Source organism: Rhinoderma darwinii, chromosome 4, assembly GCF_050947455.1.
Source record: "Rhinoderma darwinii isolate aRhiDar2 chromosome 4, aRhiDar2.hap1, whole genome shotgun sequence".
Taxonomy (NCBI): domain Eukaryota; kingdom Metazoa; phylum Chordata; class Amphibia; order Anura; family Rhinodermatidae; genus Rhinoderma; species Rhinoderma darwinii.
The window spans coordinates 77,837,848-77,857,641 of NC_134690.1; the positions used below are offsets into that span (position 1 = coordinate 77,837,848).

Below are 19,794 nucleotides of genomic sequence, written 5' to 3' on the forward strand. Positions count from 1 at the left end.
GACATCATGTGGGTCATAATATCAATATACAGTATATGCACATGGTACAGATTAAGGAAAAAGAAACCAAGGGAATCCGATTTCCTCATCACATTTCAGAGTTACATCGGATGGGCAGACATTGAAGCCCTAAGTCAGTTCTCAGAGTAAAGTGTGAGTGTGGATGAATAGCTTGTATCCCAAAGTATGGTAAATTTTTGGGGACACCACCTATTCTTGTATACCAAGCGCTCATATGGGATTATTGTTTGAATCATATTTTTCCATTTCCTAACAGAGAGTGATTGCCTTGCCATCCACCACATAGCAATGGTTTTCCAGGCCAAGAGGAGGGCCTCCTGTGAAAGTGATTATTTGTAGTAGGACCAGGCTTCAAGAAGACAAACATCTGGAGTCATAGGAACTGGCTTCTGGGAAATATCAGTCAGTAAGGATACAATTACCTGCCAAAAGTGTGAAATATTGGGGCGTTGCCATATAAGGTGCCAAAAGTCGGCGTTGACTGCCATACATCTATGACAATTGGTAGATGGACTACAACCCCTTCTAAGCAGTGGCATTGGTGTGAGGTAGCAATAATTTCTTATTGTGAACAGCAGGAGATACTAGAAAGGGATACTCCAGTGCATCCAACCAATCCGCATCTTTTAAAGTGGTATTCTCATCTAATAAAAACTAGGTGAAAAGCTTTGATATTAACCTTAAAGAAACTCTGTCACCAGTTTATAAGTGCCCTATCTCCTATCTAATCTGATAGTCGCTGAGATCCCGCTGTGCTGTCACTTACTCCCACATTAACTTTACCGGACCTACGGGTCAATGACCAGACATCGCCTCCAGCCAGGAGGAGATGTCTTTTCATTCTCCCGACAATCCGGTAAAGTTATTGTGGGAGTGACAGCACAGCGTGATCTCGCGAGATCACGCTGTGCTGTGAGTACAGCTGAACATGAATGAAGAGAAGTGTATGACTCTTTTAAAAAAATAAAACTGATGTTATCTACAATACAGCAACTATCAGATTAGGTAGGACATAGGGCACATATAAACTGGTGACAGAGTCTCTTTAAGGTTAATATCAAAGCTTTTCACCTAATTTTTTTGGAAGTGTGACCTGGGATATTTTCTTGTTAATAAGATGAGTATTTGGTGTAAAAATAAAACCAGATGATCCCTGCCTATAGAGTCAAACTACCATCACTATAGATATAAGGATTATTGTTAATACTTGGCTGTAAGTCACTGACTGTCGGAAGTCTAAACACATGGACATCACTAAATGATGAGTTTCCCTCCTTGTAAAGCTTTGCCGGGCCTTTACTGCAGCCGCCCTCAGTTTGGTTTTCAAAATTGGGACAATGTGTCTATCACTATATCGGGGGAAACTGTGCCTGTCAATATATTTGGGGGACACAGTGATTAACACAATATCTGGGGGCGCTTTGACTGTTAGTATATTTTGAACACTGTGGCTGTCACTAAATCTGTGGACACTGTGGCTGTCATTGTATTTCAAGACACTGTGCCTGTCACTGCATTTGATGACACAGTGGCTGTCATTAGATTTAGGCACACTGTGGCTGTCACTGTATTTGGGTATCTAATATAGTTTATAACCCCCGCCCCTCTCTGTTGGTATCTCTAAGGGTATGTTCACACGGCCTATTTTCAGACATAATTTGGGCATTTTACGCCTCGAATTAGGCATGAAAAGACGGCTCCAATACGTCTGCAAACATCTGCCCATTGCTTGCAATGGGTCTTATGATGTTCTGTTCAGACGAGGTGTAATTTTACGCGTCGCTGTCAAAAGACGGTATGTAAAATTACGCCCGCATCAAAGAAGTGCAGGACACTTCTTGGGCCGTTTTTGGAGCCGTTTTTCATTGACTCCATGAAGAACAGCTCCAATTACGTCTGTAAAAGACGCCGCGAAAAACGCGAGTACATGCAAAAGCCCCGGAAATTCAGGAGCTGTTTTCACCTGAAAACAGCTCCATAATTTCAGACGTATTTTGCGTTGTCGTGTAAACATACCCTAACACTGAAAGAAAGGAGGGGAGAGCAGATAATGTCAGTCCCGAGGCAGCAGTGAGCTGTCAGATCTATGACAAAAGCAGCAGCACAGCCAGCTATGTATAGGAATTGCACAGACTCTAGAGCAACAAAATGGTAGAACATTTTAAATAAAGACTATTTAGAAAGTTCTTAAATTTTACAATTTAACCAACGCCCACCCATGAACCTTACATTCAATAAATGCATTTCTTCATTGATTTGTAAATGTCTTCTTTCCTGTAGACTTCTGCTGATGCCTCTCCTGAATGTCGATGACGAGCGGACGTCCTTCACATAGTGTCAGTAAATTCTCCAGTGCGATTAGAAGGGAGGACATTATCACAAACCCATCACACAGACCACCATATGTCGCTTTCATACAAGAAATGACTCAGACAACGTAAGGAGTGTTAAACTATGTGAATTTTATTGTTGTGTGTATGTGTGTGTGTTGTGATTGTGTGTTACCTCCCATCACTCACAAAGAGCGTAGAGCGACACTCAGGACAGGCAAAACCCCCAGTGGAGGAAACCTGCAGGGAAACCATGGCCACTGTACTGTCCTTCCTCTGGCATACTAAGAGAGGTTAACGCTATATAATGTATGTGCGCGTGTACAGTATACATGTGTATATGTGGATTCCCCCATACAAGGAATAGAGCCAGAAAATGTAAAAAGTGACTGTGTTACTATGTGCAGTGTGTCAGTGAGTATGATTGTGTATAGTTCTGTATGTGTGTGTGTAAGTATTAGTGTGTATGTATTTATTATGTGTTTTTGTGTGCGTGCATGCATGTGTTATACATTACCTGCTCCTCATGTTTGGTCATCCATCATGGTCTTCATCTCTCTTGTGGATCAGGCAGCAGAACCTCCTGGGTGGGAATAGAGGTACAAGGGAAATTGTTCATCAACATGTGGATTAGAAGATCCATTACTGCATTTTACTTCGCACTTTTGTGATCATTTTTTCCTACCTACTTCTTTATAACACCAACATTTTACTTACCAGCGTTATTATTAGTCAGGGACCTCAATCGGTGTCTCCGGGTCCACTGCTGTGTCTATCCGGCTAATGATGTTTCCTTCCACTTTCCACATGCACGGATGCAAAATGATGTTTCTACAACGGGCACAGGACAGCGCGCTCTTCCATGGGCCTCGGGTGTAAAACTCCTCTTTATTTCTCCTTGACGCACGTATGGCCCAGCTGTGATGGATTTGCCTGTTTCTCATCCATGCCCAGTGGAAAGGGTCTTGTGCCATGATCTAAAATGGAATAGTAAATGAGGTAAAATTGGCTTCCCATCAGACTCTTAATCAAAGACGGCACTTGTTCTGTTTTTTATTACAGACCAGATCACATGTGGTTCGGGCCACCCACGCTCTAAAGTCCATCCGGCAGAGCAACTGGTCGCGTTGGTGATGCAGCTCTTCTGTCTTCATTTCCCAGTCACTTCCTAAGGCCCACGCGTAGATCTCGTCTCTGAAGTCCTCGTCCTCCTCGAACTGGTTCGCTAGAAATCTGAAAAAAATAATAATTTATTAATGACACATGGAAGAGCAGAGCACTGTATACTTATATATCTCAATGTAAAGGAAACTTGTGTTACTATAAATGATAGCGATGGTGTCCAAGGATGTTAGAATGACCCCTCCCCCCAAAGTCAGAAGGCTACATAGTGTAATCTATAGGTTTGATATTTTGTCTTTTGGATATTAAAATGTTAAAATATTTTTATTTTACTGCTAAAACATGACCATAATTGTTTTGTAACCTATAAGGGATAAAGCTAATGTAAAGCGAATAGGGCCACAATCAGGAATTTCTGGGCCCCATACAGCCAAAGAGATTGGGTCCCCCCTTCATTACCGTGGGTGGGCAACGGAAAGTGGGGCGCTCACGTTTGTACGTTATATGCAGTAACTGATTTTGTTCAAGTTATAGGGAACGAAACCATGAAGCAGTCAGTGACCAGTTGATACCCTGGATTTTATTGAATTCAGCCAAAACATATGGCACACAATGGGATACGTCGCCTGGGGAACGGCCCTGTGGAAACTCCTGAAGTCACTGTCCATAAATGAACAGAGACGTCAGGGTCTTTTATCTGGGCCAAAGTCCACGGGCAGACTGCTTGTGATGCTCTGCCTGGGGACTCCGGCATTGGGAAGCCCCTGACATTGCAGCTTTTTCACCACAAAAATTGCAACATCTGCTATTTGTTGCGGGTTTTACCTCCCCATTAAATCCAATTGGGAAAACTCTCAACAGAAAAGCAGCGATTCCAAAGCATAAATTGACATGCTGCGGATTAAAAAAACGCACCGCAGGTCAATTTATGAACTGTTTTTCTGTATATTTTTAGTCAGCGTGTGGATGAGATTTATTCAAATCTCATCCACTCTGCTGCTGCTACTGTATTACGCTACGGATTTTCCAAAATGAAATCCATTGTGGAAAATCCGTAGTGTTTATGCTACGTGTGAATTTACCTTTACAGATTTTGCTAAGGATTCGCAGCAAATTAACCCTTTGCATTGTAAAGGGTGAAATGTGTGCCAATTTTGCAACATAATAGGCATGCTGCTGATTTAACAATCAGCAGAATGCCCTAAAGCCCATGCAGATTTTTTTTCTGCTGCATGTGAATGCGGATTTGAAAACCTAATTCACATAAATTGTACAAATTGTAATTTGTAGTGGATTTTCAGTGTTCAACAGCACCAAAAATAGGAGACATAGGCATTGACAGAACGCTCGTTGCCGATAATTGCCCCGTGTAAACAGGGCAGCGAACACAAGATGAACGATCATCTGCTGGTCGTATCCTTTTAAATAAGTGAAATATTATCGTTGTCGGCAGCACATCTCCCTGTGTAAATGATAATAACGTATGGGGACGAGGGATCCAAGTAACGACCGCTCGTCTCCATCCATAGCTCCGTGTGACAGGAGCAAACGGGCCTTAATTAACGATGTCTCGTTGAACAGCGCTGGCTGCACCTTACGATTATCTGCCGGTAAAACGGCCTTTAGGGTCTATTCACACAGTGCAGTCAAATGCAATTTTTTGCAAAATCTCAGCAAAAACTTGATTTAACTGCTCTGTGAAAATATAGCCTAAAAGCACAGTTTTTTTCATGTTTTGTTCCATTATTATTTTCATGTAATTTTTGTAATTGCGGCACAAATAAGGCAGTTTTGCCGCAATTTTTAAATGTCTGGTGGGCGGCTCTCTCCACACGGAGCTGCTTTCATGCTTCTCATGCAGCAGCTTCCCCTACTGTCCTCTCGGAGTCCCAGCGTTACAGTTACTTACAAGGAAGGAACGGAAGGGTCCGTTCCTTTCTCCAAGTAACTAACGCTGGGGCCCTGATAGAAATGTTTACAGTTACTAAGACGCGGGCAGACCCCTTTTTTTCAGCATTGTGGCCGGGCCCCTGACTGCCGTACCAGCTGTACTGCCCTGATGGTGACCCTGAAAACACATGATCCACAACTACTTGAGAGTATTCCTTCAAACATGTGATACGTGAATATACTCACAGGGATGCAAAGAAATTCTCTCTATATTCCTCGGTACGCAGTCCGGCTCTCTTGAAATACACGAGGACCATGGCCAGGAGATACTAGTGGAAGAAGACAAGAAGTTAGAATTTGGAGATAGAGAAATGGTCTCTTCTTATGTCTTATCTTTATGTGGTGATTCTATTTATATGTTTATTAATGTCGGTCCATAATCCTAACACATAAATCACAGGATTATCCTCATTGTTCTGACTGTAATATTATTATTTTACCAAGGATGTAGATGTAAAGTAGAATATCCCGTAATGCCACATAAACCCTTTTATTCAAATCTGATCTTTCTTGTCAGTCATGTCTATATCTGGCTGATTGTCTATTTGTTTTGTCATTATAAAATTACCTTGTCCGAAATCCTCAAACAGATGTCCTTGGCCAAAAACAGCTGGATGTGCTCATCATCTACGAAAAAAGTTTATTTCAAATTCTTTAAATCCAAAATAGTATATATACAAAGAATTAAAGGTTAAGTAAATGCTTAACCCCTTAATGACCGCCGATTAGCCTTTTCACGGCGGTCATTAGTGGGCTTTATTCTGATGCAATAGCCGTTTCACTGCGCTGCATTAGGATAAATAAACAGAGCAGGGAGCCGTTAAATCTCCCTGCTCTCAGCTGCCAGATGTAGCTGAGAGCTGGGGCAACCCTGCTCGAATGTGTGAGATCTATATTAGTATCGATCTCACCCGTTTAACCCCTCAGATGTGGCGCTAAAGAGCGTGCACCGCATCTGAGTGGTTTTGGAGAGAGGGAGGGAGCTCCCTCTCATCCCACCGGCACCCGGCGATAAGATCGCCGAGTGTCTGTGTCTCCGATGGCAGCCGGGGGCCTAATAAAGACCCCCAGGTCTGCCTGTAGTGAATACCTTTTAGGTCATGCCAGAGGCATGTCCTAGCAGATGCCTGTCCGTTTTAAACAGACAGGCAGTAATACACTGCAATACAAAAGTATTGCAGTGTATTATAAAAGCGATCGGATGATCGCATAGTAAAGTCCCCTAGTGGGACAAGTGAAAAACAAAAGTTGAATAAAGTTAATTTAAAAAAAATGTGAAAAAAAATTAAATTAAAAACACACTTTTTCCCCTTACAAAATGCTTTACTATTAAAAAAAAACAAAATGAAGCAAATAAGTTACACATATTTGGTATCGCCACATCCGTAATGACCCCGACTATAAAGCTATTACATTGTTTAACCCGCACGGTGAACGCCGTAAAAAATAAAATAAAAAACAATGGACAAATTGCTGTTTTCTGTGAATCCTGACTTAAAAACACGATAAAAAGTGATCAAAAAGTCGCATCTACTCCAAAATGGTACCAATAAAAACTACAAGTCGTCCCGCAAAAAAGAAGCCCTCATACAACTGCATCGGCGGAACAATAAAAAAGTTATGGCTCTTCAAATATGGAGACACAAAAACAAATAATTTTGAAAAAAAAGTGTTTTTACTGTGTAAGTAGTAAAACATACAAAATCTATACAAATTTGGTATCGTTGCAATCGTAACAACCCGCTGAATATAGTTATTTGTAATTTATACCACACGGTAAACGGCGTAGATTTAGGACGCAAAAAAGATGGGCAAAATTTTAGGTTTTCTTCTACCCCCCCCCCCCCAAAACAAAGTTAATAAAAGTTAATCAATAAATTATATGTACCCCAAAATGGTGCTATTAAAAAATACAACTTGTCCCGTAAAAAACAAGACCTTATACAGCTATGTCGACGCAAAAATAAAAAGTTTATAGTTCTTCGAATGTGACGATGGAAAATATTGCTTGGTCATTAGGGCCCAGAATGCAAGCAGGGAGAAGGGATAAACAACGGCCCCTTTGTTGTTTACCCACGCATAGCACCATATATATGGTTGTGGCTATGTCTGATACTGCAAATCAGTCCCATTCACTTTATTGGGACTGAGCAGCAGTGAAATGCAGTACCAGGCACAGCCACAACTATATGTATGGCGCTGTGCTTGAGTAAACAGTAAAGGATTTATTAGGGTATGTTCACACGCTTAACAAAAAACGTATCAAAATACGGAGCTGTTTTGAAGGGAAAACAGCCCCTGATTTTCAGATGTTTTTTGAGCAACTCGCGTTTTTAGCAGCGTTTTTCGCAGCTTTTTCGCAGCATTTTTTACGGCCGTTTTTGGAGCTGTTTTCATTGGAGTCTATGAGAAAACGGCTCCAATAACGTCCCAAGAAGTGTCCTGCACATCTTTTGACGAGGCTGTAATTTTATGAGCCGTCTTTTGACAGTGACGCGTAAAATTACAGGTCGTCGGCACAGTACATCGTAAAGCCCATTGAAAGTAATGGGCAGATGTTTGCCGACGTATTGGAGGCGTTTTTTCAGACATAATTCGAGGCGCAAAACACCTCCATTACTTCTGAAAATAGGTCGTGTGAACCCATCCTAAGGCTGGGTTCACACGTAGCGGAATTGCACTTGAATTCCGCTGCGGACACTACGCAGCGTTAATCCGCAGCGGAGCCGTTTCTCCATTGACTTTCATTTTTATTTAGCAGTGTTCGTTTAGACGATGCGTAAAATTCCGCTGTGGAGCATAGGCTGCGGTGCGGAATTTGGTGTCCGCAGCATGCTCTGTCTGTTGCGGACCAGTGGCGGACTGGTTTCGGACTCATGGCGGAATTTCTCCATTGACTTCAATGGAGATTCGAATTTCCGCAATAAAGTCCGCAGCTGTCATGCACATGTTATGTGTGGTGCGGATGCGTCTTGCTTTTTTAACTTGACATTTCTTCATTCTGGCTGGACCTATGTATTTCTAGGTCTGCAGCCAGACTGAGGAAGTCAATGGGGCTCCCAAAATGACGGGAGCGTTGCTAGGAGACGTCAGTAAATAGTCACTGTCCAGGGTGCTGAAAGAGTTAAGCGATCGGCAGTAACTGTTTCTGCACCCGGGACAGTGACTACCGATCACAATATACAGCAACCTGTAAAAAAAATATAAGTTCATACTTACCGAGAAGTCCCTGCTTCTGTCTCCAGTCCGGCCTCCCAGGATGACGTTTCAGTCTAAGTGACGGCTGCAGCCAATCACAGGCTGCAGCCAATCACAGGCCAATAACAGGCTGCAGCGGTCACATGGACTGCCGCGTCATCCAGGGAGGTCGGGCTGGATGCAGAAAAAGGGACGCGTCACCAAGACAACGGCCGGTAAGTATGAAATTCTTTTACTTTCGCTAGGGAAAGTGCTGTCCCTTCTCTCTATCATGCACTGATAGGGAGAAGGGAAGTACTTTTACCGCAGTCCGCAGCAGCTAGTCCGCATCAATTTACTGCACATTTTGGGCAGATCCGCCGCAGAATCTGCAACGCAGATTCTGTGCGGCATTGATGCGGACAGTTGCGGAGGAAATCCGCCACGTGTGGGCATGCCCTAACACTCGCTGGAACACTGCAGCTCCTTTACTTTGCTTACTATAGTGGTGCCAGGAGCCAGACCCTCACTGATAAAATATTGATGGCTTATGTTTAGAATAAGTTGTCATATGTTTGTACATGAGAATAAATGTAAATCACACTTTGTGTGATCAAATTCCCCCTCCCCTCCTATCGGACAATACATCAAAATAATAAAATAAAAATGTACTCACCTCAACGCTCCACTTCGCTTCTCCCCACTTAGGCTCTCCCTGCGGACCACAGCTCGTACAAGGCACTGGCGCAGAGCGTTGTATGTGACGCAGCACTGAGGTAGTTGAGTGCTGCATCACATATATGGCCCTGTATGTTGTATGAGCCGCAGCATGCTGAGAGGGCATAGGGAGAAGATGAGCGGTGAGCATATATATATTTATCTAATGTCCGATCCTGGGAGAAAAGGGATAGGGCTGCGGTCACGTTCCCACGCCCTGTGAGTGCAATTGTTACGCCACGATTGTGGTGAATGGCCAGCTGAAAGATGCGGCAAGATTATTATGAGAAATTAGCTTCTTATTAAATGTGTCGCATCCTACTCCAGCAAACTGTTTACTAAGACCGGGGTATGAAACGTCAGTCCTAATAAATCCCCCTCTTTGTGTCTGGTCAGAAATCATTGGAAGGTGCAGTGAATCTTACCGAGGAGATTGTAGAAAGCAGTCCGTTCTTCTGGCTGCAGGGTATGCTCCTTCCTCCTCTTCCGGCACTCGTCTATCATGTAGGTCAGCGAACTGTCATAGAAGAAATAGTTATTACAGTCAGCAGTCCAATGTAAAAATATAAAATCTTTATTTTCATGATCGAAAAGGTCCATTTTGTAAATCATTTGGGGTACAGAATTACATAAGAGTACAGAAAGTATAAATGCAGCGTACATATAAAGAACTGCTGTGAAAGCCAATATTCCCACGCAGGAGAGTAGTCTACATGACTCCAGGCCCCCTACGAAGAGGACGGATTCAACAGCCGCATAAGAGTACAGAGAACGAAGAGAAAGTTACAAAAAAAAAAAGAGGAGCAGATTAAAGTGAGTGGGGTGTCCCACCATGACATCCCGCAAAGTAAAGAGCGCTACTCAGGCTGCCGCGCAGTACTCAGCTCTCGTATAATGTCTTTATAGGAGTCAGAACCCTGAAAAGCAATCCAAGGAGTCCATGTTTGGCGAAGAAATAGATATTACAGTCAGCAGTCCAATGTAAAAATATAAAATACAGACAATTATGTGCTAATAAGTTTACAATGAATTAAAAATGAAATAAATAAATGACAGGGAAATCTTAGTAAAATCCATGTTTAAGAACATTTCCTGGTGGTATGTCTCTGGGGTTAGTGCTCTCACCTCTCAGAGCATTAGTTAACCTCTTAATGACCAGCCTATTTTAGACCTTAATGACTAAGCTATTTTTTACGTTTTTCAATTGTCGCATTCCAAGAGCTATAACTCTTTTATTTTTGCGTCTACATAGCTGTATAAGGTCTTGTTTTTTGCGGAACAAGTTGTTTATTTTAATAGCACCATTTTGAGGTACATATTATTTATTGATTAACTTTTATTAACTTTTTTTGGGGGGGGAATAGAAAAAAATCTGAAATTTCGCCACTTTTTTTGCGTCCTAAATCTACGCCGTTTACCGTGTAGTATAAATAACACAATAACTTTATTCAGCGGGTTGTTACGATTGCAACGATACACAATTTGTATAGTTTTTGTATGTTTTACTACTTTTACACAGTAAAAACGCTTTTTTTTTCAAAATTATTTGTTTTTGTGTCTCCATATTTGAAGAGCCGTAACGTTTTTATTTTTTCGCCGGTGCAGCTGTATGAGGGCTTTTTTTTTGCGGGACGACTTGTCGTTTTTATTGGTACCATTTTGGAGTAGATGCGACTTTTTGATTACTTTTTAATCACATTTTTTTTAAAGTCAGGATTCACAGAAAACAGCAATTTTTCTGCCGTTTTCTTATTTAATTTTTTACGGCGTTCACCGTGTGGGTTAAGTAATGTAATAGCTTTATAGTCGGGGTCGTTACGGAAGCGGCGATACCAAATATGTGTAACTTTTTTACTTTATTTTGGTTTCTTAATAGTAAAGCAGTTTGTAAGGGGAAAAAGTGGTTTTTTCACTTTTTTTTAACATTTTTTTTTTATTAACTTTATTAAACTTTTTTTTTAAACTTTTTTACTAGTCCCACTAGGGGACTTTAATATGCGATTCTGCAATCGCTATTATAATACACTGCAATACTTTTGTATTGCAGTGTATTACTGCCTGTCCGTTTAAAACGGACAGGCATCTGCTAGGTCATGCCTGCGGCATGATCTAGCAGGCATTCATTACAGGCAGACCTGGGGGCCTTTATTAGGCCCCCGTCTGCCATTGGAGACACAGACACTCGGCGATCTTATCGCCGGGTGTCGGTGGGATGAGAGGGAGCTCCCTCCCTCTCTCCAAAACAACTCAGATGCGGTGCTCGCTGTTGTGCACCGCATCTGAGGGGTTAAACGGGTGGGATCGATACTAATATAGATCTCACCCGGCAGAGCAGGGATGCTCCCAGCCCTCAGCTACCTCTGGCAGCTGAGAGCAGGGAGATTTGACAGCTCCCTGCTCTGATTACTTATTCCGATGCCGCGACGTAAAAAGTCTATGGCATCGGAATAAGGCCCGTTAAAGACCGACGTAAAAACACGATGGGCCGGTCACTAACGGGTTAAAGGGAAGGTGTCATGAAATTATTTTTTATATGTTATTGCTTTTAGTATGTCAATAAAATAAATTTATTTGTGTGTTTGTGTTGTACTTTTTTCTTTCTTTTACTTCTCTATGAGGGCTGCCATTTTTTTTTTCATCTCTGCATGTGTCGATTAACGACACATACAGAGATGGAATACGGCACATACATCCCCATAGAGAATGCGAACGGGAGCCGTTCCATTCACTATAGCGTACGCCGTCTGTGTGGGAACGGCGGAAGCGCCGTCCCGCACAGACCAAAAGGTAGGTCTTCGGCAGAGCGACATCCGGCGCCATTTTCATGTGGACCGGAAGCCGCGGCCGGACAGTAAGACGACTATTTCCGGTCGCGGCTTCCGTCCATATGTTCAGAAGCAAGGACTAGGAGCGGAGGCAGCGGCGGCAACGGCAGGAGCAGGTAAGTTATGTTTGTGTATGTTCGTTTTATATTGTGTGACTACCACTGTATCTAATCCTCCTACATTGTGAATTCGCTCAAAAAATGGCGGCACACAGTGTAGGAGATTTGAACATTCAACCCCCTCCTTTCTCCTGGCACTAGCCAGGATAAAGGAGGGGGGATTATTTGGGGACACTAGATAGAGTGTGTCTTCTCCAATTTTGCAGCATAAGGCAATGAGGTTGCTTTACCACATGCCAATGCTTCAATTTTGGGAATTGCTCCCTCTAGTTACCAGCACATGGAAATGCTATAAATTAGAATCTAATTTATAATATTTCCAGACTTGTGAAAAAATGAAAAAAATTAGAACAATGTGTAATCATTTATATACTAACTGTTTAATTTAAAAAAATAAAAAAAATTCTAGCGACACATTCCCTTTAAGCTTTGTATGACCTTGGTAGAAGGACGTGTCACCCTTATAGGGTGTTTATTCCCATGGGTGAAGAGGTTAATAAGAAGCTGATACATTAGATTTGTAATGGTTTGTAACACTAAGTATGGATTTGGTATGTAGTGACTGCAGTGATATAAAATCTTGTACTGACGTCTCCTCCACATGTAGAGTGACCATCTCTCTTCCTCTTCCTCGCCATCTCTTCTCCTCTTCCTGGGAAACTTAAATAGAAGAGAATATTACCATGAATATTTGGGAATGTGACTGACTGTGCGCATACCTGTACCATGTACAGGCTAGGGTGGATTATACATAAACCATACAAGTAATTTGAACGACACACAACTAAACTTTTAAACGTGGGTTGACACGAGGGTCGGCCTCAGCTTTATTTATTTAAGTATTTTCAAAATAAACAGTTTTCTTATTATACCCGTATGCCAGCCCGCCTAAGGAAGGGCATGTAGGTCAATTATTTTAATAACAAATTACCGCCTGCTGTGACATGAGTTTCCAAACGAATCAAATGCCTCATGACCAGAAAAACTACAACTCCTTTTACAAACTTGGAGTCGCTTAACAACATGACAATTGTACGGAGTATAATTCCGCATAAGATACACATAGTGCTTCAGAGACATATATATATATTTATTTTGCTTTTGTCTCTTATTTAAAACATTTTGTATAATTAATTATTTTTATATATTTTTTATTTTATTTTTTTTATTACTTTTCGTCAATATATATTTCTCTTTTCTTGTCTGTTTTGTTTTTTTAAAGAAATATTAAGTTCAACACAAAACAAATAGGGAGGGAGGGTGGGACAAGTAACGGCCAAAAGAGGAAGATGTCTGCCCGCCACCAAAGTAGGGGAGGATGGGCAAGACCGCCCCCAAAACTATCCAAAAAATGTTCAGTGGTGCGGGTGCCCTCTATCCCTATAGGACCTATGGCCCACCTAAATTGATCTTGGACAGACCCACCCCTAGCAGGATATATCCCTCCTTTAACCCCTTCCGTGCCACACAGTCATGGGCCCAATGGCTAATAAGCCTGAGGGCCTCCAGTTTCCTGAAGAAGATGTTACAAAAACTTATATTAATATAAACATGTAGTGTGTACGCTGGACTGACATTATAACTGGGGCGTAGCTATAGAGGGTGCAGAGGTAGCAGTCACACCCAGGATCTTCCATAAGAAGACACCAGTATTATAAATGACACATGGTATAGAAAGGGCCCTGCTACAGATTTTACATTAGAGACCAGGAATATATTTATATATTATAGTAAAAACACAATAAGCACCCCTCTAACATTATCCACATCCCCGGACCCAATTTACACACATTATAGATTAAAGTAAATTTTAAAACTTGGTTGAAAATAAAAAAAGAAGAATCACAGGACAGCTGCACTGCGGTATAAAATGTATACACTATGAATATTAAAGGGGTTTACTCATAATTGAGTTTTATGGCATATTGCTAGGATATGACATAACATTCTGATTAGTGGGGTCTGATCTCCAGGACCCCTGCCGATCCTGAGAATGAAGAGACAGCATTGTGTAATCAATTAAATCAGACTATGTTGTAGTTCCCTGGAAACCGGGGTGGGGGGGGGGGGATGCCACTATGAAGGGTAAAACTGAAGAAATGGGGTGATGGTCCTGGCAGACTGATCAGAATATGGTGGAAAATCCTATTGATATCATTTTCTAGAATGGAAACCTCTCTAAATACAGAATAATAATAAGCATACGGTCCTACAGCTTGGGATCCATCAGAAAGATCTGAGGAAGGAGATGATACGTCGGGTTATTTTACTCTTGTCTCCTTAGTTTATCCAGATTTTGGGTATTTAGGTGAAAACCTTTGAGTTTATTAATAAAATACAATCAATTTCAGTAGTGGAAGAAGCATCTGTGTCTGTGTCTGGGATGACGTGGTCATTATGGTTAGTAAATGGCGGCACTTTACCTGTGAAGTCTTGAAGACAGTTGGTGTTGTCTCTCAGAAGACGCAGATACGCAGTAGTGTCTTCTCCTCCGATAAAAGTAAACGTTTGTCAAGTCGCTTTGAAGAACAAAATGGAGCCTGTCTTATCTCTGAAAAGAGCAATCGCAGACTGGCACCAACTGATGATTTTTCTCTATCTTTAAATTCAAATCCTGCGATTCTATTGGTTGTTGTTGTTTGCGGCACTTGCCATGATGATTCATGCCTCAGCAAGTTTAAAGGGAAAGTACACTGAAATAATGTCATGGTGCGTTTTAATATAAAGCTTCTAAATTACAGCTTAGAAAAACGTTGTCATCCTTGTATTTTACATCCTTATTCCATCTGGTGACATTTGTGGCAGCTGCCATGTTGTACTATGTTGTTTCCACGGGTAATGCAGAATGGTCATGTGTATTAAGTGTCTTTGTGGTAAATTTACCTCATGTGCTCCAGATTCTTAACATTGATATATAATGTATGTATCTTTGGTGCAGGTGCTGGAGTTAGAAGCATGTTGACTGATGTCTGACCTGGCGGAGGATGTCATCTTTACCATTTAACATCTTGCAGGCCTCTCATAAATTTGACGCATCCACAAATCCAAAAATCTGTTGGACGTGGGTAAAATGTGCAAAACTGAGGACCAGACGCTTTATAATGTGATCTTATCATTTCTGTTCAGATTTACAAGAAATTGACTGGCATTGTTGTCATACATGTGCCCCATATGTCATACATTCATAGCCATATATATTTCTATTATATAAATTCTCTATATACTGTGTATTGTCCTGATCTCTATGTACAGTGACATCACTATTAGTATACTGGTTGCATAGGTAGAGAAATGTAGTGTTACATTGTTACATGGTGTCCATTCAGATGAAAGTCAGGCATAAGATATATTGAATTTATTATTTCATTGCTATAGATTCTAAACAGGAAGCGGTGGCAGAGCTATAGGGGTCACATTGGTCGCAGAGGTGAGTGGGCCCCAGAGCTACATCAAGCCCTTCACAGCCCGCCACACAGGGTCTTGATGTTAGTCACCGCCAGGATGTTGTGTGTTGCGGTACATACAAGGTCTTTGTGCTGGCTGGCATCAGGACCATGTGTGCAGCGGCGCCCAAAAAGAAGAGAAGCCAACGAGGAACAGTAAGTAAATAGAGCGGTCTGAGTTAATTTCCTTTAGTCTAATCTGGGGTTTTATTAATTTTGGGGTCTGATTTAGGGGTCTTGTCTGGGGTCTGGAATAATTTAAGGAACTGGTCAGGGGTTTGAACTAACTTAGGGGTCTAGTTAGTGTGCCCCTGTGATGCCGATTCTTGCGAGACTCATCATTGGTTTTAATAATTGTTTTTACTGCAGCATAAAAGATTATATATATTTTTTAGATATAATTGTGGCTGTTTGGCACTAATTATATGTACAGTGTAGGTCACTTTCCCTTTTTCTTTTCTTCACCTAGCCAAGACCGCCAAGACGACTTCTCCTAGCCATGACTTGTCTGCATTTCGACACACTGACATCTTTGGCTTCTTTCTTTTCCAGAAGAACACTACAAAGTGGAAAAATGATCAACTTCGGCACAAAATGTTGGACTATAAAAATATATACATTTTATTACAAATAGATATGACAGAATAAAAAGACGAGTCACACAATGAGAAGGCGTCAGCCTATGCTAGACCAAAAAGTAAATGTGATGGGCATGTTTATGCATATTTGTAGTAGGATGCAGACACAAATGTATATCAAAGTCCAAGGGGGACAGCCAAGCCGCATGGGAAATGCATCAGATAGTTGTTAGATGTGAGATAGTAGTCAAAATGTGCAGTGATAGACAGTACAGATATATAGCTTATAGCCACATGCTAATATTCCCTATACACATCAATAATGGGGCTAATGGTTATATGCTGCAAAATCCAAAGGACTGAATGACATAAACTGCCAACATGAGATAACAGACGAGTGTAAGGAATAAGTACATACCAAAAGTCATGGTCTCGCATAGGAAGGGCACTGCGTTTCGGCGAATGCCTTTGTCTGGGGTTGGCATCATCCTAGCGGGAGCCCCTCCTACCTGGCCCATGTGTTACAGATCAAAAATCACCGGTCAGAAGCGGAAGGAGGACACCGGCGTCAGATAGGGGGTACAAAGATGGCCACCGCCCCACTTCCGGAAGCCGCGTCGTCAGGGAGGATGTGGGACAGAGATGTCTGACAGCACCTCCCACATACCGCCCTGAACACAGACAGCGGATGGAAGGTGCATAAGCCACTCCCCCATCTTCGCACCCGCCCACCGCTGAGTCCAGTAAGTAAGATCAGGAAAAAAGGAAAGTATATGTGACGTAGTCACAAAACATCAGATGGGATTGTAGCAGGTACCTAATACGTAACCATAAGGCAGAGAACTGAGTGGACATGTGTGTGATACTATCTAGACATGTTGTAAACATTGTTATGTGTATGCATATAATGTTTTGAAGAAAAGTGGGGAATGTCCTACAGTAAGGGATGATGATGGTGATCAAGCCAATGTATAAAGCAAAATGCTGAAACCGAAAATGGTGAAGGTGCACATGGTGTGAATATCTAGTGAGAATAAGAACCGCATGTGAAGAAAGAGAAGGGAGACGGTCCAGGATGAAAGTAATAAATAGGGGACCGATGTGTGACGAAAATAAAAAGCCAAAATCAAACAATAAACAAGTGAAAGATGAATGAAAAAGACAACCGACAAAAGAAAGAAGACAGAGGGAGGGGGGGTTCGGGAGCATGTGAGTGAATGGATATATTGGTAAACACTCTATGGATGGGATAGAAGTAAATGTGTGTATGGAGGGAACATATGTAGAACCAGAAAGAGGATCATAATCCGTGGAGTGTATATCTGTTCAATGTGAACAATTTTATATATGTGTATATATAAAAATGAGATGTGGCATGAAAACACATACACTACTGTTCAAAAGTTTAGGGTCACTTAGAAATTTCCTTATTTTTTAAAGAAAAGCACCGTTTTTTTCAATGAAGATAACATTATATTAATCAGAAATACACTCTATACATTGTTAATGTGCTAAATAAATATTCTAGCTGCAAACGTCTAGTTTTTAATGCAATATCTACATAGGTGTATAGAGGCCCATTTCCAGCAACCATCACTCCAGTGTTCTAATTGTACATTGTGTTTGCTAACTGTGTTAGAAGGCTAATGGATGATTAGAAAACACTTGAAAACCCTTGTGCAATTATGTTAGCACCGCTGTAAACAGTTTTGCTGTTTAGAGGTGCTATAAAACTGACCTTCCTTTGAGCTAGTTGAAAATCCAGAGCATTACATTTGTGGGTTCGATTAAACTCTCAAAATGGCTAGAAAAAGAGAGCTTTCATGCGAAACTCGACAGTCTATTCTTGTTCTTAGAAATGAAGGCTATTCCATGCGAGAAATTGCCTAGAAAATGAAGATTTCCTACAACGGTGTGTACTACTCCCTTCAGAGGACAGCACACACAGGCTCTAACCAGAGTAGAAAGAGAAGTGGGAGGCCCCGCTGCACAACTGAGCAACAAGACAAGTACATTAGAGTCTCTAGTTTGAGAAATAGATGCCTCACAGGTCCTCAACTGGCAGCTTCATTAAATAGTACCCGCAAAACGCCAGTGTCAACGTCTACAGTGAAGAGGCGACTCCGGGATGCTGGCCTTCAGGGCAGAGTGGCAAAGAAAAAGCCATATCTGAGACTGGCTAATAAAAGGAAAAGATTAATATGGGCAAAATCACACAGACATTGGACTGAGGAAGATTGGAAAAAAGTATTATGGACAGACGAATCGAAGTTTGAGGTGTTTGGATCACACAGAAGAACATTTGTGAGACACAGAACAACTGTAAAGATGCTGGAAGAGTGCCCGACGCCATCTGTCAAGCATGGTGGAGGTAATGTGATGGTCTGGGGTTGCTTTGGTGCTGGTAAAGTGGGAGATTTGTGCAAGGTAAAATGGATTTTGAATAAGGAAGGCTATCACTCCATTTTGCAACGCCATGCCATACCCTGTGGACAGCGCTTGATTGGAGCCAATTTCAATTTCCTACAACTGGACAATGACCCAAAGCACACCTCCAAATTATGCAAGAACTATTTAGGGAAGAAGCAGGCAGCTGGTATTCTATCTGTAATGGAGTGGCCAGCGCAGTAACCAGATCTCAACCCCATAGAGCTGTTGTGGGAGCAGCTTGACTGTATGGTACGCAAGAAGTGCCCATCAAGCCAATCCAACTTGTGGAGGGGCTTCTGGAAGCATGGGGTGAAATTTCTCCCGATTACCTCAGCAAATTAACAGCTAGAATGCCAAAGCCCTGCAATGCTATAATTGCTGCAAATGGAGCATTCTTTGACGAAAGCAAAGTTTGAAGGAGAAAATTATTATTTCAAATAAAAATCATTATTTCTAACCTTGTCAATGTCTTGACTATATTTTCTAGTCATTTTGCAACTCATTTGATTAATATAAGTGTGAGTTTTCATGGAAAACACAAAATTGTCTGGGTGACCCCAAACTTTTGAACGGTAGTGTATGTGCTTGATATCGCTATCCTTTGCTTTACTGAGATATATGTAACTGAACTCTATATACTTTATGCATAATATGTTTATGTTTCATGGTTTATGTGAAAAAAAAACAATAAAAACTATTGAAACGAAAACACATATGTGCTCTGTAAATAAAAAATGCAAACGACATGTTCGTATATATAACAACGTGAGTATGAATTACATGCATGGTGTGGGAAACGGAAAAAAGGAAAAGAAAAGAAAGGAGGGTGGAAAGGAAATGGGAAGGGCAGGGAGGAGAGCTGGGAAAAGGTTGGGAAGAGAGGGCAAGAACCAAAACACTAATATGATACAAAATTAATAAGTATATCACTCATATATGTATGACTGCTTTGGGAGAAACAAGAATATTGAAGCAAAGGACGCGTCCGTATACGGTCGCAGTATTCAAATAGTGACCGGTTTCTTCCTGCGTTCTTCCTATTGAGTCCACTCAGTAAATCCTTTATAGGGCTATATGTAACC

At 41.4% G+C, this 19,794-nt stretch overlaps 1 protein-coding gene across 1 annotated transcript; it reads right to left on the reverse strand.

Moving 5' to 3' along the window:
* Positions 1-3,075: 3,075 nt before the first annotated feature.
* Positions 3,076-16,998, reverse strand: LOC142760433 (speedy protein 1-B-like). The gene is made up of 7 exons (XM_075863623.1): positions 16,950-16,998; positions 12,852-12,921; positions 9,743-9,834; positions 5,992-6,050; positions 5,610-5,692; positions 3,416-3,584; positions 3,076-3,328 (listed from the first exon to the last, which is right to left on the reverse strand). The coding sequence occupies exons 1-7, from the start codon at positions 16,996-16,998 to the stop codon at positions 3,080-3,082; spliced, it is 771 nt and encodes a 256-aa protein (XP_075719738.1). The 3' UTR covers positions 3,076-3,079.
* Positions 16,999-19,794: the final 2,796 nt, after the last annotated feature.